Below are 22,315 nucleotides of genomic sequence, written 5' to 3'. Positions count from 1 at the left end.
CTGGGACCCATCAGATTTGATCGTGTGCATAGAGAATAGATGACCTGAGGTATGGTAGATCTGAGTTAGAAACACCGGAGTGTTAAATGAGGAATGAAGTGTGTTTGTGATACATATTAACATAGAAATGTATGTTTACATATTTACACAAAAATGCACATCCAAGGCTGTGGTGTCATTCCCCCTATAGGATCAGCATATGTGACGTGTAATATTAAATAGTTTTTCATCTCATCACACATACATGTACATACACACTTTATTAGTGATAATAGCACTCTTGCAAATAGGATAACAAAATCAGTTAGGTACTAAAATTAATTGTCCTGTATTTTATTCTCTGGAAATATGTGTATGTGCTACTTATTTGTGAATATGTTGTAATGTAAGGTAGAGTCATCTTATTGTGAGCTGTCTTTTTAAATTCTTGATGTTACATTTGATAAAGCTATCATTACATTGATTGGAGTCACCATGTATAAAGATATACTGTAGAAACTTCACAAAATTGGGTACTATTTACACCTGAGTGAACAGATCTCTAGTGCCGCTCTCCACAGCCCTGTATGTCACTGCAAGACATAAAAGGGAAATTAAGTCACAGTGTAATTAGAGACACTTTGTCTCAGTGTAACCTAGATACACTTGAGTCCATTCACCCAAGCACAGGAAAACTTTCACACACATTGCATTGCATTTGTTTCTCTCTTTTGCTCTGACGCTCCACTTTTTGCTCTGACTATAGTCTTCTCTTTCAGTCTTTCCCACTCTCTTATCTCTTTGGTTTCCTCTACCCTGTAGTAAGGACCTCTTGTTCAGTTTTTCCACACTGTTTTTGTACATCCCACACGTCATTTGTATGCAGAGAGGGCATGCTTTGAATAATGGGGAATCAAACAGTGACATTGATAATACAAAACAATTTTGCTGTCTCTTATCTCTGCAGTGAGCAGGGAGAGCAGGACGCAGGGAGTGAGCTGGCAGGAGTGAGCAGGTGTGAGCTGGCAGGTGTGAGCTGGCAGGAGTGAGCAGGCAGGTGTGAGCTGGCAGGTGTGAGCAGGCAGGAGTGAACTGGCAGGAGCGGGCAGGAGTGAATGGGCAGGAGTGAGCGGGCAGGAGTGGTGGGGTGAGCAGTAGGAACAGAAGCTCCTTAGGCAGCAAATGCCACACAGTTGTCTCAAATGTGCTTCTCCAGATAGCCCACATGTTTAAAACAGGCTTTGTTTTTACCCAGACCACCACTCCACGCATGGCTAAAAACAGCCCTGGGCGGCTACACCACCCACACTGTCTTTTACGTTCTCTCTCTCTCTTTGTGTGTGTGTGTGTGTCAGGCCTGTCGTCATGGTCATGTGCAGCACCTTGAGCACCTGCTCTTCTATGGAGCTGATATGAGTGCGCAGAACGCTTCTGGAAACACTGCCCTACACATCTGTGCCCTCTACAACCAGGTAAATCACACCTGTCACACACACATACACACACACGTCTTTGTACATTGCCCTAGACTGTCTTATAGCTGTTATTGCAGGGTGACAGTGTAAGTCTAGGTGATCGTGGTCTCCTCTGTGACCCATTAGACTGTGTTTCTACACCTGACATTACAATTCGACCTTAGGCCTCTGACCACAATTCCTACTGACTTTCTATTCCTATCAAATCATGTGCTCGGATGTCTAGCAGAATATTTGAATGTTTCCAGAGGATGTTATGTGTGGTGAATACAGATGCTGCAGCTTTTCTGCCCAGTGCGTGATCGCTGCTGTCATATTCCAGTCACACAGGCCTTCGGTCTGTCTCCGAATGTGATTTCCCAGGACTATGGACAGCATCCGAATATAGAATATATTTTGAAATTGCAGGTTCTTATGGATTGCATTATTTGGTGGCTTTTAAAGTTGGTATAGATAAGATTCATGTGAAATTTTGCTAATTGGATGAAGATGTAAGTGAAACAGAACATTGTTCTTTGAAACAGTTTCTTTGGAATGTCGGACATCTGTGTTTGTTTAGATGTAATCTGGCACACAGTGACATTGTTATTGTTATTATTGTTGTTTCACTTATTTGTTCCTCCTGATTTAGTTTAATTAATCAGTTTGCCATTTAGCTATGAAAACCTCCTTGTAGCTTTATAGCCAAATGTAGACTGATGCTAAAAATAAAAAGGTTTAAGGAAGTGTATGTGTATTTGTGTGTGTGTGTGTGTGTGTGTGTGTGTGTGTGTGTGTGTGTGTGTGTGTGTGTGTGTGTGTGTGTGTGTGTGTGTGTGTGTGTGTGTGTGTGTGTGAATGAGCAAGAGCTAAGCGCAATTGTCAGTGTATCTAAGCATTTCAGTTGTTGTGATATGTGGTTATTACACATTGATGCAAACCACAGACACCATGTGCTGTGTATCTGATCTCTCAAGCAGAAGAGTAAAACTTCAGAGATGTTGGACATCAGGTCCGTGCGCATGGTTACACACACACACACACACACACACACACACACACACAGGCCATACAGACTCCACAGTGTGTGCAGCACACACAAATCCAGTGCGAGTTACTGCATCCATATCTTTTCACCTGAATCACTGAGGTGTGGGTGGGAGTGGGTGTAGGCGGGAGTAGGTCTAGGTGTATGTGGGTGTATGTGGGTGTGTGTGTGTGGGTGTAAGTGGGTGTGGGTGGGAGTGTGTGGGTGTATGTGGTTGTGGGTGTAGGTATATGTGGGTGTAGGTGGGTGGGTGTGTAGTTGTGGGTATAGGTGGGTGTGGGTGTTGGTGTAGGTGGGTGTGCGTGTGGGTGTTGGTGTAGGTGGGTGTACGTGTAGGTGTTCATTGGTGGTGTAACAGTGTCAGTTGTTTTTCTTCGTTTACTCAGCTGCAGTGAGATTACACTACAGTTCATCCTTGCTAATGCAACAAACATCTAGTCTGGCTTAGGTGACATACACGGTCCGATCAATACCAGAGCACAATAACAAGCTACCGCGGGTACAAACGGCCTTCACATGAACACTGAGCTTCAAACCTCACACAATCAATGATCTTAAAAGCTCAAATAACTAAATACACTTTCCCTGCACCTCATTCAAAGCCTTTAAAGATTCCTTTCTGTCTTTTATACAAATTGCATTTGCCTCTCTCATCATCATCATTGGTCAGTTTGTGACCCCTTTGGGTCACATGACCCCTTTTGGCTGCTCACACCTACTCACATACCCCCGATGTACTCAAACACCTACTCACACACCCCTGATGTACTCAAACACCTACTCACATACCCTCGATGTGCTCAAACACCTTCTCACACACCCCTGATGTACTCAAACACCTACTCACATACCCCCGATGTACTCAAACACCTCCTCACATACCCCCGATGTACTCAAACACCTACTCACATACCCCTGATGTACTCAGACCAGCACGACACCTACTCACACACCCCTGATGTACTCAAACACCTCCTCACACACCCCTGATGTACTCAAACAACTCCTCACACACCCCTGATGTACTCAAACACCTCCTCACACACCCCTGATGTACTCAAACAACTCCTCACACACCCCTGATGTACTCAAACACCTACTCACATACCCCCGATGTACTCAAACACCTTCTCACACACCCCTGATGTACTCAAACACCTACTCACATACCCCCGATGTACTCAAACACCTCCTCACATACCCCCGATGTACTCAAACACCTTCTCACACACCCCTGATGTACTCAAACACCTACTCACATACCCCCGATGTACTCAAACACCTCCTCACATACCCCCGATGTACTCAAACACCTACTCACATACCCCTGATGTACTCAGACCAGCACGACACCTACTCACACACCCCTGATGTACTCAAACACCTCCTCACACACACCTGATGTACTCAAACAACTCCTCACACACCCCTGATGTACTCAAACACTTACTCACACACCCCTGATGTACTCAAACACCTCCTCACACACCCCTGATGTACTCAAACACCTACTCACATACTCCTGATGTACTCAAACACCTACTCACACACCCCTGATGTACTCAAACACCTACTCACACACCCCTGATGTACTCAAACACCTACTCACACACCCGTGATGTACTCAAATACCTACTCACACACCCGTGATGTACTCAAACACCTACTCACATACCCCTGATGTACTCAAACCAGTACAACACCTATTCACACACCCCTGATGTACTCAAACACCTACTCACACACCCCTGTCAGTGGCACTGTTGCGTTAAGGATTGTCTGCTCAGCAGTGCTGCTGTGGTCAGAAACCTTCCTGACTGGAGGGCCTGACAAAAAGTGACACCCATGGACTATAGTCTTTTCTTCTGCACATGTGAAGTGCACCTCTTAGATGGCTGTAGTGAAGCAGATGCTATGCGTGTGTGTGTGTGGGATATAGCTGAATGTAGAAGCCCATAGGAGTGTAATATAAGAGGAGCTGGTGTGTCCTCTGCTTCCACAAGAACCAGGAGAACACACTACCTCTAATATACGTGTAAGATCTGTCTAAAACAGGAATCCATGTTTCACTTATAGCCAGATCTGTTTCATTACGATGCACATTGCTATGATGCACAGCTTTACAAATTGAACATGCACAAAGACCCACACTGTCTCACACACGTGTCTCACACACGTGTCTCACACACGTTTCACACACACGTGTTGATGCTCGGTCACTCGTTCCACTCAGATGCGTGTGAGCAAAGTTTGGTTGTATGTGCTTGTGTGCATCTTGAGCAGATAACATGGTTTAAGGGAGGGGGGATCGAGCGGATCGATTCCAAAGGGAGGGAGGGAGAGAGAGAGAGAGAGAGAGAGAGAGAGAGAGAGAGAGAGAGAGAGAGAGAGAGAGAGAGAGAGAGAGAGAGAGTGTGTGTGTGTGTGTGTGTGTGTGTGTGTGTGTGTGTGTGTGTGTGTGTGTGTGTGTGTGAGGACCCACTGCAGCTTCACAACAGGGGGTCAAGAGGCATTACGGGCTGACAGAGGGGCATTACTGGAGTGACAGAGGGGCATTACTGGAGTGACAGAGGGGCATTAATAGATTGACAGAGGGGCATTAGTAGATTGACAGAGGGGCATTAGTAGATTGACAGAGGGGCATTACTGGAGTGACAGAGGGGCATTAGTAGATTGACAGAGGGGCATTACTGGAGTGACAGAGGGGCATTAGTAGATTGACAGAGGGGCATTACTGGAGTGACAGAGGGGCATTAATAGATTGACAGAGGGGCATTACTGGAGTGACAGAGGGGCATTACTGGAGTGACAGAGGGGCATTAATAGATTGACAGAGGGGCATTAGTAGATTGACAGAGGGGCATTACTGGAGTGACAGAGGGGCATTAGTAGATTGACAGAGGGGCATTACTGGAGTGACAGAGGGGCATTAATAGATTGACAGAGGGGCATTACTGGAGTGACAGAGCGGCATTAGTAGATTGACAGAGGGGCATTACTGGAGTGACAGAGGGGCATTAGTAGATTGACAGAGGGGCATTACTGGAGTGACAGAGGGGCATTAGTAGATTGACAGAGGGGCATTACTGGAGTGACAGAGGGGCATTAGTAGATTGACAGAGGGGCATTACTGGAGTGACAGAGGGGCATTAGTAGATGGACAGAGGGGCATTACTGGAGTGACAGAGGCAGTGGAGGTACAGAGGGACTGTGTGAGTGAGACTGGAAATGAGGCTGATATGAGAGCAGTACATGATGGGGAGACAGAGGAGAAGAACACTCCTCCCATCACATAACGCAATGCTCACTGGAATGCATTTCAGAATTGTGTGTGTGTGTGTGTGTGTGTGTGTGTGTGTGTGTGTGTGTGTGTGTGTGTGTGTGTGTGTGTGTGTGTGTGTGTGTGTGCTTCGAGTGTTCAGTTTTGTTTGGCCAGATTTGGTGATTCCATTAAGAACAAATGGCTTATGGTCAGTTTGAGCTGCTGTCATAAGCACCTAATCATGGGCGTTTGATGGTCCACGCAGACACACATACGATCAGGCCAAGCATGCTGAGTCTGGAGTCATTAGCTCTGCATCTGCCTTTACGATCTTCACATGCACCGTTAAACTCAACTCAGCCACACTCTCACACACAAATAGAAACAGGGAGACTCCAGTCTCATCCTAATGTTAAGGGCAGAAGGTACGTGCTTCTTTCATCCACATGCACACACACACACACACACACACACACACACACACACACACACACAAGGCCTCACTCACACACAGACAAACACACACACACACAGCACCTCACACACACACACACACACACACACACACACACACACACACACACACACACACACACACACACAAGGCCTCACTCACACACAGACAAACACACACACACACACACACACACACACACACACACAAGGCCTCACTCACACACAGACAAACACACACCACACACACACACAGCACCTCACACACACACACACACACACACACACAAGGCCTCACTCACACACAGACAAACACACACCACACACACACACAGCACCTCACACACACACACACACACACACACACACACACAAGGCCTCACTCACACACAGACAAACACACACACAGCACCTCACACACTCTCACACACACACACACACACACACACACACACACACACACACACACACACACACACACACACACACACACACACAGCTTAATCCTGCTGGACAAAGGCATCCAGCTGCATTCACAGGACTAAGCAAAGTAAACTTGGTGAGCAGGGTTAACCCATATTAGTGGTTTTAGTTACAATGGTTAAGCGTATTCTATGGGATTTTCTCTCTGAAAAGCCTCATTCATTATTTAGCAGGCCTGGTATCACAATATAACCACATTCCCAGTGTCTGGCGCTCTGAGTCTCCGACGTTTTTGTTGTTCTTGTGGCACAGGATGAGAGCGCTGCCTTTCTAAACTTTCACCAGTAGAGGGCACTTACTGACTGCATCTCTATAGGATAACCACTATAATGAGGAACAAACAGTATGATTATCTAGCCTGCTAGATACCATACTGACATTACAGTGTGGGCCTTATTCGCTGTTTCTGATTAGTAATCATAACGAAATAGCAGTGTGCAGTGTTAGGTAAGTGAATATACTGTTGGGGGTCTATATTCCTGTGCCCTTTCAGGAGGGAGGGAGGGAGGGAGAGAGAGAGAGAGAGAGAGAGAGAGAGAGAGAGAGAGAGAGAGACAGAGAGAGACAGACAGACAGACAGAGGGGTCTGTGGTTAGGGAAAAATTGGAGGTCTTTGTATCCCATGTATGATAGTACAGCTCAATCATTACCCTGTTAATTCAGTCTGTAGGTAAAATTGCACATTGATTTTTTTACAGGCAGTAATACCAGAAATACAAAGTTAGGAAAATCTGCTGGTATTGTATGTGATAAAAGCACATTTATCCTGGTCAAAGTCATTAACATGCAGAATAATAAAGCCCCGCCCACATTTTACATGCTGATTGTAAAGGGACTGTGAGAGACAGTGAGAGAGACAGATGAAAGAGACAGTGTGTGTGTGTGTGTGTGTGTGTGTGTGTCTGTGAGTGTGTGAGTATGTGAATGTATGTGTGTGTTTGTGTGTGTGTGTGTGTGTGTGTGTGTGTGTGTGTGTGTGTGTGTGTGTGTGTGTGTGTGTGTGTGTGTGTGATTTTTGATCTCGTGATTATCCCTTTGTAATCAGGAGGTGCAGCAGTACCACATACTACCCACCCCACACTACACACTACCCACCCCACACTACCCACCCCACACTACACACCATAGACTACCCACCCCACACGACACATTACCCACCACACACTACACACTACCCACCCCACACTACACACCACAGACTACCCACCCCACACTACACACTACCCACCCCACACTACACACCATAGACTACCCACCCCACACTACACACTACCCACCCCACACAACACACTACCCACCCTACACTACACACCATAGACTACCCACTCCACACTACACACTACCCACCCCACACCATAGACTACCCACCCCACACTACACACTACCCACCCCACACTACACATTACCAACCCCACACAACACATTACCCACCCCACACTACACACCACAGACTACCCACCCCACACTACACACTACCCACCCCACACTACACACTACCCACCCCACACAACACACTACCCACCCTACACTACACACCATAGACTACCCACCCCACACAACACATTACCCACCCCACACTACACACCACAGACTACCCACCCCACACTACACACTACCCACCCCACACTACACACCATAGACTACCCACCCCACACTACACACTACCCACCCCACACAACACACTACCCACCCTACACTACACACCATAGACTACCCACTCCACACTACACACTACCCACCCCACACTACACACTACCCACCCCACACTACACATTACCAACCCCACACAACACATTACCCACCCCACACTACACACTACCCACCCCACACAACACATTACCCACCCCACACTACACACTACCCACCCCACACAACCTACTACCCACCCCACACTACACACCATAGACTACCCACCCCACACTACACACTACCCACCCCACACTACACACCATAGACTACCCACCCCACACAACACAATACCCACCCCACACTACCCACCCCACACAACACACTACCCACCCCACACTACACACTATAGACTACCCACCCCACACTACACATTACCAACCCCACACAACACACTACCCACCCCACACTACACACTATCCACCACACACTACACACTACCCACCACACACTACCCACTACACACTACCCACCACACACTACACACTGCGTGTATATGTGGCTGTGTGTGTGCGTGTGCATGGTGTGTATGTGTGTGTATGTGAGAACCTGGCTCTGTTTGGGGACCAGTAGAGAGCATAAGAGATGGGGAGGGACAGATGTCGACGGCTTTTTCCTGGCCTTTAAAACCCTCACCGCTGCTCTCAGCTGTCCAAAGAGAGACTATGACATTAAAACATAATAGCATGTCCCTCCTCTCTCTCTCTCTCTCACACACACACACACACTCACTCTCTCTCTCTCTCTCTCTCTCTCTCACTCACTCTATCTCTCTCTCTCGCTCTCTCCTCCAGGATAGCTGTGCTCGTGTTTTGCTGTTCAGAGGAGCAAATAAAGAGATAAAGAACTACAACAGCCAAACTGCCTTCCAGGTGAGCGCACAGGTCTGGGAAGCACTCAGCCGCATTAAACCTGCTTCTTCCTGTTCCCTCTTTGACCCAGAACGGCTTTTACTATGGTAGCAGTGCCACCTTTGTGGAGTAATGCCATCGTATTTGATGTCAATTTTGTGTCATTTTAGGGGGTTGCAGCTTTTGAATTCTCTTACTAAAATAAAAACATGTCTGTGAAAATGCTGTTGATAAGCCTGACTAATCATTATTAGCTTCTAGAAAAGCTTTGACTTCTGTGCCTTCTGTAAAGTAATTTATAGAATATTACATCTCAGCACCAAAGGAAAGTTTTTAGCCAGATATTTGAAACCCTGAATGGTGTTGCTGAGATCTCACAGGCTACTGGTGCTCCGTGGCTCTTGATTGGATTTGTAAGGTTCTTCAATATGTTTCTTCATTCATATGGAAATTCATATGTTTCCCCTCATTTTTCACCACTTAAACAATTGTAGTTTTAAAAGAATTGCAACATTTCACCTGCCTAGATGTGAAATGTTTCATGCATCAGTAGTCGTTGGGGGGCATATACGTAGTCGGCCATTCCAGAAGCTTGCAGGCGCCGGTGCTGCTCGGACAGGGTTTGGGTCGAGGAGGTTCCCTGCTTGAACTCGTGCTCCAGCTGACACCGACTCACTTATGGAGTGTGGATCAGTGTGGATCATTTGTTTGTATGCTGAGAGAGGGAGAACGGCACCTCTGAACAAACCAATGAGAGGCACCATAGCAGCTGCCTCTGCCAGACACTAATGAAGAGACACACGAATTAGCCCTTGTGTTTATATGGAGGAACGCAGAGAAAGCACAGAGAGAGAGAGAAGTTCACTGTGCCACCCTTTTATGTGTCATTAGTGTGACTCTTATGTTTCCATAACAACAGTTAACCCGTGGTACATGTACAGCTGGTCTCTCTTGGGCTGCGGTGTGCAGTGTTCTAATTGACAACATTTCAGAGTTGATTGTTCTGCTGCAGGTGTGAGTGTGTGGCCCTCTGGATCACCATGTGTGCAGTAATGTGTTGATAAACGTGTGATGTTTCCTTCTCTTTAGGTGGCTATCATAGCTGGAAATTTTGACCTGGCAGAAATTATTAAAGTTCACAAAGCATCAGATGTTGGTGAGTAGGCTAAACCAAATTTGGGTACAAATGAGCTTCTTTTGCATATTATTAAATGGTACTGATTTAATGTAAATGTATAGGACAACCCCAAGTCAACAAGTAGGAGTGTATACTGTTGTGTGGGCTTATCGAGTTCAAGTGAATGCAAGGCACCGTCCTTCTGTTTAATCCTAATGACGGCATTAGCTCAGATCTCACACTTCATGCCTGTTCAGATGGCTACTAGCCACCAGTCATTAACGCACGGCACCCATTAGCAGCACAGTGCTAGAATCATGGTGCTGGAACAATGCGCACAACCCATGGCCACACCCAAGTTGGGGTAAGCTATCAGCCAATGAGAACTCACACATAGTCTAAAGACTCTGTCCTCTAAAAGGCCATGGACACAGAGCCCTTCACAGAGTGGGATTGCGAGCTAGCTTTGTGGGACTGGACATTTTGTCTTCTAGCTGAGAATGATGGTGTGTAGAGACAAAGATTTAAACTCATTTTTCAGAAAGGGGTCTTGAATGGATGTCTCCTTTTTTGTTGGACAACTAAAGATCTTTAATGCATTATTTAGACACCAGCACCATATTTGGTCATTCATGCTAGCATAGTGTACACTGTTTTGTCAACTCTTTTGGATTTAAATTAAGTATTTTTCATGTACACAAATAAATATATATTATGCAGTTTTGCTAAAACTGTGGGAGGTTTCAGTCCTGTTTTTGTAAGATGTATTTTGTTCAATTTTGTGTCCTGAAGCATACCAATACATCAAGATGTGAAATATTTGTAAGTTTTAAAGATATTTACCAGGAGGATTTATTTTCTGTGAAGTCTTTCTGTAAAATGGCTAAAGCTTTGCCATCATGAAAGTACCATTTTCTAGTTCAAATTACCCCACCTACCAAAAAAAAATCAGGTCATTTCTAGATTACCAAAACGATGGTAGATTACTTTTCAATTATTCAAAAATTCCATGGGTTTTGTTTTCACCATGGTTCAGCAAAATCTCTAACATGGATCAAAAGCTGAAACAGAAAATTGGCTAAATAAAAATGTTAACACAGCATCACCAAAGTGAGTAAAATAAGTGAAATTAATTAATTATACATTACACAGTCTGTCAAAGTATTAGTCCAGAGAGCACAAATCAGAGCTCGTAGCTCTTGGGCTGTAAGCAGCTTATGATTTGAGAACATGCGGTTGGAGAACAGATCCCTTCTGTGGAAGGTGTAATGTTCCCCTACGTAGCTCACTTAGGTGCTGAACGCAGCTGATGTCTCCAAACAGAAAGAAGTGCTCAGCAAATATACAATACTTAAATGGCTTTGATTGGATGATATATAGTTCACGTAACAGGTACTGAGCTTACCACTACCTGTTTTCAATCTGCAGAAAGACAGAAAGATAGTAAGACAGACAGAGTGAGAAAAAAAGAATAAGAAAGAGAAAGTGTATGTGTAATATTTTCAATGACAATGCCAGGCTGAACAATGCACAGGGACCATGAAATGGTTCTAGGAATTAGTGTGACCAGTTAAATCATGTGGATTTTCTGTATGGCACAAAGTCCTGCCTGCTCTGATTGGTAGAGCTGAGATCTAAGATCTGATCCAGAAAGGAGAGTGTGTTCCCTATAGTACCTTGATCAATACTTAATTTGTACATCAGATTAGAGAGAGTGATCCATTAGAATGCCATCAGACCACGTGTATGCATTTCCATGATGATGGAGAACTGCACTGCAGCACATGTTGTGGTTATACTTTAACATTATACTTTTAATGCTTCTGTAAGTTACAACTTATAATAACTACTGCAGTTACAGCATGAAAGGTCAAATTTTTGCTTGAGTGACTTGTGTTGGTGCCTGTAAACAGGGATGCTATGTGCACAGTGAGCGTTTGGAGGGTAAGCAGACAATGCCACCTAGTGCTTAAGATGGGTGCACAACTATTGGGGTCAAACCAAGGAAGCTCTTGTGTCACGCAAATTCAGTACTCGTGATCTTATTAGATAAAGTCATTACCGACTAGTCAAACAAGACATCATGCAGGATTACCACAAACTTTGAGGGCTGTACTCCCCTGATTGGGGTCATGACCTGATCTCAGGCAGCGAGCCATAAGGCACTGTGACTGAACATATATGTACATAACATGCTTCCTGTGAGGTATGCTGGTGTGATGTTCATGTCCTAATGTTCTCAAACATGTCTGGTTTTCCTTTGTGAAGGAAGGTTACATGATCATCAGTGTTGAGCATGTCTGTGCTTCTCTGACCACAGCGGCCGTCTCTCTCAGTGCCTTTCAGGGAGACACCCTCCTACACAAACCGCCGGCGTGTGACCGTGGGGGGCGGCGCTCGGATGACATCACGCTCGCTGCTTCGCTCTGCCTCTGACAACAACCTGAATAATGGGGCGGAGGCTGGCCCCGTCCATTCGCCCGTGCCATCCCTGCGCAGCCTGCCCCCATTAGCGCCCCCTGCTGGAGAGGCGGCCCCCGACGGCAGCCTCCAGAGCACCGCCAGCTCCCGCTCCTCCCACTCCCGCTCACCCTCCCTGCACCGTGTCAGTGAGGAGCCTGACCCACATGCTCTGCGCAGACACACCCCACACACACACGGGCACAGCCGTGGACGCCTAAGGTGAGGACCCATGCTGTGGACATACTGTTAGTGCCCTTGAGAAAGAAAATAACATTTAACACAGTATGTCTGTTAATGATACAACAGTTACATTTTCACACACCACAGTTTGGTGATTCTTTTTCGTGAGGTTTAGTACCACAAACGCATCTTTGTAGCTATAGGTCCTGGAAAAGGAGAAGTTGCTAACAGGTGAAAGTTGCTAACAGGTCTGGCAAAAGAAACAAACGCCTTACTTGCTTTTTATAGATCAGTCACCAGAGGAAACATCCATCTTGCCCATGCGTCATGGATTCCAAAGGGAATTACAGTATATTCAGATATTCCACAGTGAATTATATTCCATTGTGGATAATATTATTCTTTTCCATAGGAAATTATATTCTTATATTCCATAGGAAATGATACTCTTATATTCCATAGGGAATTATATTCTTAACATGAGTAGGTGTGTGATATTACCCAGGATACACAATACACAAGAGCACTTTTCTATCTGCATATGCCGCCAATCGATGAAGTTTCTGGAACCTTTAATATATATTCAGATGAGATAGCTATACCCTCCACCCCTGAACTGTAGGCCGATGGGGGTTAGTCACTTGCCAGACACCCATGCATTTCAGCACTTATTGGATTTTTCAGCAATATTGTCCTCAGTCTCATATTTATTGCAGAAGGATTACAGTTCGAGAGAATGACATAATTTCAGAGTCGTGTGGGCATTGGACTTTACGAGTTTGTTACTTCAGAAATGAAGAAATGAAATGGTTTAAAATTCAAGCTCTCCATATGCCATCTAATCTATCAAGTGCTTTCAGTTACTCCAGGTGTTACTGTGGATGTCAGTGGCTGTTCTTGTCTCTGTAGTTCATGTCATTTTTTCGAGCCTTGACCAGCTGACTATTGCTGTTGGTGTGTTCTGCGTTTAGCAGTCTCTCTCTCTTGCACACTTGCACACACACACACACGCATGCACACACATACACACACACACACATATATATATATAGTAGTTCCATAGTTTATTATTGTCAAATAGTGAAATGCAAAGTGAATGAACAAAAGAGAAATTGAAATGGTGTAACCTGCCTTAGAAACAGCATCGTTTCTTCTAAGTACACTTGCACAAAGTCAGGGATTTTGTTGCATTTTTGTCAGATGTGTGATACTGTGTAGGCTTAAAACCTGTGTAGGCTTAAAACTGGGTGAGGGTCAACCACACTCTGTTAGAAGGGTGAGGACCAAACACACTGTCAGAAGGGTGAGGCTGTGGAAGACATCTCATGCCACATGTCATACACATTGTGCATCAGCAAACCTCTCAAAATATAAGATTTCAAAGCAGACTGGGGTTATAAGAAGCACTGAAGATGCTCTTTTGAAAAAGCACAAAGAAATGGGCCACGTTGAGGACCGTAGACGCAGTGGTCGGCCAAGGAACCGTAGTGCAGCAGATGAAAGACAACACGTTTACTTCCCTTTGAAATGCAGAGATGTGCAGTACTGCCATCAGCTCACCCATCTACTGTTCAGACTGGTCTGGCTAGCAGTGGCCCTCACACTGCAGCCAGAAGGCTGTACTTTTGTCATGGAAACAAGGCCAAACGACTCAACTATGCCAAAAATGTCGGAACTAAGGTGAACAGTAAAGCATGGTGAATGTTTCTTGGACGTTTTGGACTGCATGCCAGCATATGGAGGTTGGGGGTTTGGTCGGGATTCATTGTGTCTTCAGTGCCTAGAAATACAGAAATTTATCTATCATGCAGTACTATCAGGGAGGTGTCTGATTGGCTACACATTTATTTTGCATCCAGTGTCATTAAGAACTTTGCGATCTTCGGTGTAAAGAACAACAAGGAGTCCTGGAGTTGATGACATGGCCCCTACAGAGCCCTGGTCTCAACATCATCAAGTGTGTCTGGGATTACATGAAGAGAAGGATTTAAGCAAGCATCCATCCACAGAAGATCAGTAGTTAGATCTTTAGTTGGAACAATCTCCCTGCTGAGTTCCTTAAAAAAAGGAAGACCTGGATGGTATATTGAAGGCAAAGGACGGTTACGCAAATACTGTTTAGATTTATATTTTTCTTTTGTTCATTCACTTTGTATTTATTTTTGAAATCATTCTTACGTTGGAGCAACACGTGTGTGTGTGTGTGTGTGTGTGTGTGTGTGTGTGTGTGTGTGTGTGTGTGTGTGTGTGTGTGTGTGTTGGGTGAGGTGTATATATACATACACATGCACAATGAGGTCCTAAGGGGTGTGTTTGCTGTGTTCTGTCCTAGATGTCCATCTGTCAGTACTGATATCCTGTCCCCTCATAATTGTCACCATCAGCCCTTAATGTCTGAGGGCGACCAAGCAGGGGTGTGTGAGTGCCTGCATCAGTGTGTTTATAAATGTGATGGTCAGGGTTTGAGCACACCCCCCCCCCCCCCTCCCCCTGCCCGTCTGTCTCTCTCTCTCTCTCTCTCTCTCTCTCTCTCTCTCTCTCTCTCTCTCTCTCTCTCTCTCTCTCGCTGGTTATTTGCCCTGTGTCTAGCTGTGTCCACCTGTCTCTCCCCAAGGTACTGTCGTGACCAGGGGAGTGTGTAATTAGTGGCATCATCTGCCCCGCCCACTCACTTCCTGCTCAGGGTCAGGTGTGAGGCTATGACATGTTCACTCTTCTAAACATTGCCAGACTTACAAGGGTCAGCAGACTGGCCAGCGTACAGTACTTTTGTCTGACCTACAACTATATCTGTAACTATTGTTTACAGTAAAATAATGTGAGTTCAGAAATCAAACATGAATGTTTCAGAGATTACACAATCTGTCGGAAATACATCAGAAAACAAACAGTGTAAACATTAATAAATAATGAGACAAAAAAGTGGGGAGTGTTACCATCAGTCATACCGAAGCAACTGTTTGTGTGTTGTGGTTGAATGATTAGATTATTCTGTATGGTACCATTCACATCCCAGTCTAAGCCACATCTTCACCACTAACTTCATTTACTCTACTTTGTTTACCTTTTTCCTTCTTTTCTTTTTCTTTCTTTCTTTCTTTCTTTCTTTCATTCACTATCATACTGTGTTTCTCCTGTAGCAGTTTTAATGTGCATGTGTATGAAGGGATAATAAAAGCAGTAATGTGTGGAACAGGTTCAAGAAGGTATAACACAAATGCCACAGCATGGGGTAATGGGGTAACAGGGAAGATTGGGTGGGGGGTTAGGTGTGCAATCCTCACCCCCACAGTTGCATCAGACAACCAACCAGATTACCTGAAAAACTGCTGGATGATGCAAAGACCAACATGGTGGAAGAGGACAGGGTAACTGCCTGAGAACAGACTCACCAAAGCTGGAAATCACAATGACAAAGAGCAGAGGAAAAACCAGCATTTGTACAACATGGAGGCTCCTTTAGGGCGTCATTGTGGCTAATATATATAGGCATCAGATCTTGGTCACCACACAGATTGACCTAAGCACCATCTACAAGAAAGTATCCTACACATGGATACTTAAGGCTTTATAACGTCATCTGGACTCACAAGGTTTGAGGAAGGTACTATCAGAAGGTAACGTAACAGATATTAAAGTCAGCTATCTTGAAGTATCTTGGAGTTCTACTGGCAAATGGGAATCATGAAGTGGCCACAAGGAAAGCAGCTACAGTCAAATACAGGCAAATACCTACAGAGAGTGAGGCAAATACCTTCTCACAATGCATCCAGAATCCAATAATAAAGTATCATCATCATTATCATCATCATCCAGCACTCTGAGACTGTACACTCAGTGGAAGGTGGGGGCCAAGGACTCGTGAGCTTCAGAACCCCTGTCCAGGATGAGCCAATCAAAATCTAGAACTACACAAGTGATGACGTGCTTAATGAGCACCTTAGACAGCAGAACTTCAATGTGAATAAGCAACTATCATGGGAGGATAAAGTCCTGCACAGGATGTACCTCTGCCAAATAGTGGAAGTGGCTGATATGGCAAATTCCTACTAATGGCTGAAAAGATTGGATTGAAAGCATGGAGGCAATAATCATGGCTGCCCAGGCACATGCTGTGTATACAAGATCAATAGAGGCTGAGTTCTACCACACCAGGCAGGAGCCCAGATGCAGGCCGTGCAGACGCCCGTGATATGATCCAGCACATAACAGCAGGATGCAAGATGGTGGCCAGCAGTGCATACATGGAGCTCCATAAGCAAGTGGCTGGCAGAGTTTACAGAGTGCAGGGTGAACGTTCCAAGGTCAAAGTGGAATACACAACTGAAGGTGGTGGAGAATGACCAAAGCTAAGATCCTGTGGGACGATAATGGATATTCAACCGGATATAGTTGGATAGTGATGGACAAACAGCAGAAAAGGGCTGTAGTGATGAATGAAAAGAAAAATCAGTTTATTAATAATCAAAACTACGTCTCACTGCTATATAAGGATATATGTGTGAATAAAAAAATAATAATTGTAGTGCATCATTCGTAATGAACAATATAGCCCATCTTCTCTATGTTGGTGAAGACTGGAGATCATTCGAGAAGCTCCCTCCCTCAGCAGCTCGACGGGAGCATCGCAGCTACAGTCATGAGGCCGGTGCTGGCTTTCCTGTGCTTGGTGTTTCATATGAGCTCTGTTTAAAAAATACAGACAGACAGATAGAGAGACTAAACGAAAAAGAGAGAGACCAGGGGAGTGAGAGAGAATGAGAGAGTGAGAGAGTGAATGAGAGAGAGAAAGGAGTGATTTATTGACAAGAAAAGGAAATCCATTTTGTTTGTGCAGCCCAGGTAAATGAGGTGTCACTCTGAAAGAGCACTCGTTCAGTCTGGAACCTTCCATGATGAATTCCACCCTTAGGACATGGCTGAGCCACAGGCCACTCCCACGCCTCCACAAATAGACAGAGGGGAGCAATGGGGTAGGGGGAGGAGAGGCAGGGCGGGGCTGATTTTTTATTGGTCTTTAAAGACTGCAGGAGGGTGGATTTAGGATCAATACCATCTTTAACATGCCCCATTCCTGCTCCCTCCCTCCCCGTGGTCCCATCTAATGGGCAGTCCCAGTTCATGCTAAGCTTTATAAAGAAAATAGCTATACAGTGCAAAATGACATTAAAAATGAGACGTGAAATTCATATTAGTAAATTTTAAGTTTTGCCCAGAGTCATTGCAAATTATGTTCTTTGCCACTGAGAAACCTCTTTAATAGTGTAAAGTAGAAAAGACAGAGAGGAAAAAAACGAGAAACAGAGAAACAGTTAAAGATACGGGATGAAGTTCTTTTTTTCTTTGATAGCAGTCTCTAAATTTGCTGGAAGGGTAGATTGACCCAATAAACACACACACATACACAGATGCACACACACACAGACACTCACACACAGAGTCAAATGAAAGACCTTGCAGAGGCACCAGTACACTCTATTAGCTGGGGGGGAGGAGGTTCAGAGAGCGTGAGCCTGCTAGAGTGATGAGGAAGGTGAGGATTTCATCATCCCATCACAGTCAGTCCAAAAGGACCTTTCAGCCACTTATTCAAATATCCTTTATAACCTTTCTGAATGCTATCACTCATTTTTAGGAAATTATAGCTGCTGTATAACAATAATAATAATAATAGTAATAATAAGAATACTTTATTTACGTAGTACCTATCATATTAAGGAGTGAAATAAGTTTCAAGGCAAAAAGACAGACAATATTTTCAAAGTTAAAAAATTTTAACACTAATGAAAAGCTCCCAAAAAATGTACATTCTAAGAAATGAACGTTTAATAAAATAAGAAATGAGTAATGTTTACAAAAATTATGAAAATTATTGAGAATTTGTGTCAACTACAGAAGGCATAAATGAATAAATTAAAGTGGAGATAAAAAAAAATAAAACTGGAATGCATCCATTACGTATTAGGAGTGCTGTGGGTGAGAAGCTGCTGTGTAAATGTGTTAACTGAAGATGTTCCAACTGGAGTGGGAGGAGCCTCCAGCACTTTAGAGCAGATGTACTGCACGCCACCTCAATGCTTCTGTCCCTGGAACTCACGTAATCCTGTGATGACATGTAGTTAGACAAGCCAGCAGTTAAGAAGGTGCTGGCCCATGACTGTGTTTTAGTGTGCTGTGGCATCCGTGGTCCTGCAGGGTCAGACGGACCTGTGGAGGGTTGCAGGCTGGCGGTGTCTCTGAGCAACCGGCGGGTTTTAGGGGAGCGAATCTGCCTGGCTCCTCCCACCCTGTGGCTGTGATGGTGAAGAGACCCGGTTCTGCCTCACCGTTGAGTGGAGAAGCTGCTGCATGGGAGATAGGATGTGGGTGACCCGGGTGGTGGTGAGCGGTGCTGGGCGGCCCGGATGGTGCTGGGTAACCCGCGGGTGGTGGTGGGCGGTGCTGGGTGACCCGGGTGGTGGTGGGCGGTGCTGGGTGACCCGGGTGGTGGTAAGCAGTGCTGGGTGACCCGGGTGGTGGTGGGCGGTGCTGGGTGACCCGGGTGGTGGTGGGCGGTGCTGGGTGACCCGGGTGGTGGTAAGCGGTGCTGGGTAACCCGGGTGGTGGTGGGCGGTGCTGGGTGACCCGGATGGTGGTAGGCGGTGCTGGGTGACCTGGGTGGTGGTAAGCGGTGCTGGGTGACCCGGGTGGTGGTGGGCGGTGCTGGGTGACCCGGGGTGGTGGTGGGCGGTGCTGGGTGACCCCGGGTGGTGGAGGGCGGTGCTGGGTGACCCGGGTGGTGGTAAGCGGTGCTGGGTGACCCGGGTGGTGGTGGGCGGTGCTGGGTGACCCGGGTGGTGGTGGGCGGTGCTGGGTGACCCGGGTGGTGGTGAGCGGTGCTGGGGCGACCCGGGTGGTGGTGGGCGGTGCTGGGTGACCCGGATGGTGGTAGGCGGTGCTGGGTGACCTGGGGTGGTCCTGGACAGCTGTGTCACACCTGTGTCTGGGAGGAACCAGCACTACATCTCCTCCACCTGCCAGACAGCTTGCCCTCCATCTCTCCACCTGCTGCTGTTCTGCTGTGTTATATTGTGCATCCTTGAAAGGGTTTTGTGTTCTGCTGAGGGTGATTAAAAGAGAGAAACAGAGTGAGAGAGGAGGAGAGAGAGAGAGCGGTCTGGGCTTAAGGTGTTTGGGTAGATGAGAGATTCAGGAAATGAAGAGAGATTTAGCAGCTCATCCACCTCAATCTAGGGAGCTGTTGTACCTCAGGCGAGTGGTTGGTTGATGGACTTCAGCAGTGTGCTATCAGCTGTGTGAAAACTCCTGTAGGGTCAGAATCAGAGATGGGTATGATGATATTTAAGTCAGAACTGATATGTTGTCCTGGTAAATTTAGTTTGTTAAATGTGTTACAAAATATTTGATACATGTAAGAGAGATATTGGGCACCAGGAGCTGAGCACTCATAACCTATTCTACTGTTGGTGTTTGCTTCAGTCATGTGTGTATGAATGCAGTAATTAGAAAGGACACTTGTCAAAAGAGTGTGTGTGTGTGTGTGTGTGTGTGTGTGTGTGTGTGTGTGTGTGTGTGTGTGTGTGTGTGTGTGTGTGTGTGTGTGTGTGTGTGTGGAGCTGGGTGAGGATTTTCAGCCCTGTGTATCATGGGCTGGCATGTCTGACTGATCAGTACAGAATCAGAGGAAACTATGACAACATGAGAACCCCCCCCTCTGTGCACCCCCTCTTTGTACCCTGTCTGTGGACCCCCTCTGTGTACCCTGTCTGTTTACCCTGTCTGTGCACCCCCCTCTGTGTACCCTGTCTGTGTACCCTGTCTGTGCACCCTGTCTATGGACCCTATCTGTGTACCCTGTCTGTGCACCCCCCCCCCCCTCTGTGGACCCTGTCTGTGTACCCTGTCTGTGGACCCTATCTGTGTACCCTGTCTGTGCACCCCCTCTGTGGACCCTGTCTGTGTACCCTGTCTGTGCACCCCCTCTGTGGACCCTGTCTGTGTACCCTGTCTGTGCACCCCCTCTGTGGACCCTGTCTGTGTACCCTGTGTGTGTACCCTGTCTGTGCACCCCCCCCATCTGTTTATGTCTAGTCTCTCTCCCTTACATTTTGATTCACCATCCACTCTCTGTGCATTGACTCTCATTCCCCCTACTTCGTTCTTCTTCTCTACTCTCTCTCTCTCTCTCTCTCTCTCCTCTCTCTCTCTCTCTCTCTCTCTCCGTCTCTCTCTCCTCTCTCCTCCTCCTCTCCCCAACTCTCCTTAGCAGATGAGTATTTGCATGCTGCAGTCAACCCAGCGTCTGTGTCCCTGCAGTAATTGTAAAGCCATCGCCGTGTTGGGAGAGAAACAGAGACGGAGGACATGAGGATCAGTGAAGGGGCAGCACACCTGGATTTTGGCACATGGGCTCTGAATATGAAACCTGGGGAAGGAAAATGCAACTAAAAACACAGAATCTCACCTTGGGCAGAATTTGCAGGCTAACTGAGTAGACAAGGGTACAGGACTGAGGGCACAGGGAGCCCGAGGGTGTGATGACCAAAAGGGGAAAGAGTGGCAAAACATCACAGCTCGGTGGGTGTTAGCAGGGGGCGGGGCCAGAGTCCGTGGGGGAGAGGGTGGGTTTGTCAAGCTTATGTTCCTCGAATGGCGTTCAAATGGTTGTTGTTCTGTCTGTTACCACACTAAATGTGAGGAAGGACATGTCTAGCACATAGGTGGTATTTGCTGTGTGTTTGCTGTAGCGCGAGTGCGCATGTGTGTGTGAGGGAGAGTGAATGGGATAGTGGGTAGACTCGTGAATGAGGCAGATGTAGAGCTGCACATGCTCAGCCTGCAGCTGCATTACCATTCAGAACCTGTCTCACTCTTTCTCTCACACACACACGCACCACACACGCACACACACAGCACACACACACACACACACAGGGTTAGGTGGGGGGGATGGTGAGAGAGACAGAGAGCAGGGGGAATAGCAGGGGAGACAGTGGATGGAAGAAAGAAAGAAAGAAAGAAAGAAAGAAGGGATGACAGAGGGAAAGAGAGACAGAGAGAGGGAGGGTGAGGAGTGAGAGAACGATGGAGGAAAGGAGAGCGGGAGATGGAGAGGGAAACAGGAGGAGGGAGGGGCTGGCGGTCTGAGGGGAGACAGGGAGAGGTAGGAGGGGCTGTGTTGTGTTGATTACACCAGGGCGAGCCGTGAGTGTGTGTGTGGCTGGGTTTTAGGGGGGTGAGGTAAGTCGCTCTCCCCACACTAATCAATCCAGACCCCCAGCGCCCGCGCGTTGTCATCGGTGACGAGCTACGTGAGGATAGAATGTGCAGGGAGGGGCG

At 46.3% G+C, this 22,315-nt stretch overlaps 1 protein-coding gene across 11 annotated transcripts in view; it reads left to right on the top strand.

Annotated features, from left to right (window-relative positions):
• Positions 1-22,315, top strand: part of shank3a (SH3 and multiple ankyrin repeat domains 3a) — a 171,269-nt gene that overhangs the window by 76,730 nt on the left and 72,224 nt on the right. For all 11 annotated transcript variants that reach the window (XR_013125742.1, XR_013125743.1, XR_013125744.1 and 8 more), the window contains 4 exons: positions 1,335-1,451; positions 9,160-9,237; positions 10,306-10,372; positions 12,670-13,015. Coding sequence is in view for 8 of the 11 variants with exons in the window: in XM_076993025.1 (XP_076849140.1) it covers positions 1,335-1,451; positions 9,160-9,237; positions 10,306-10,372; positions 12,670-13,015 (608 nt within the window). In the remaining 3 variants the exon portion in view is untranslated. The remainder of the gene's footprint in view (positions 1-1,334; positions 1,452-9,159; positions 9,238-10,305; positions 10,373-12,669; positions 13,016-22,315) is intronic.

The sequence above is a fragment of the Brachyhypopomus gauderio genome, chromosome 2 (assembly GCF_052324685.1).
Source record: "Brachyhypopomus gauderio isolate BG-103 chromosome 2, BGAUD_0.2, whole genome shotgun sequence".
In the NCBI taxonomy this organism is placed as follows: Eukaryota; Metazoa; Chordata; class Actinopteri; order Gymnotiformes; family Hypopomidae; genus Brachyhypopomus; species Brachyhypopomus gauderio.
The sequence above is the reverse complement of the archived record's forward strand: the minus strand, read 5'-3'. Positions and strand labels throughout refer to the sequence as shown.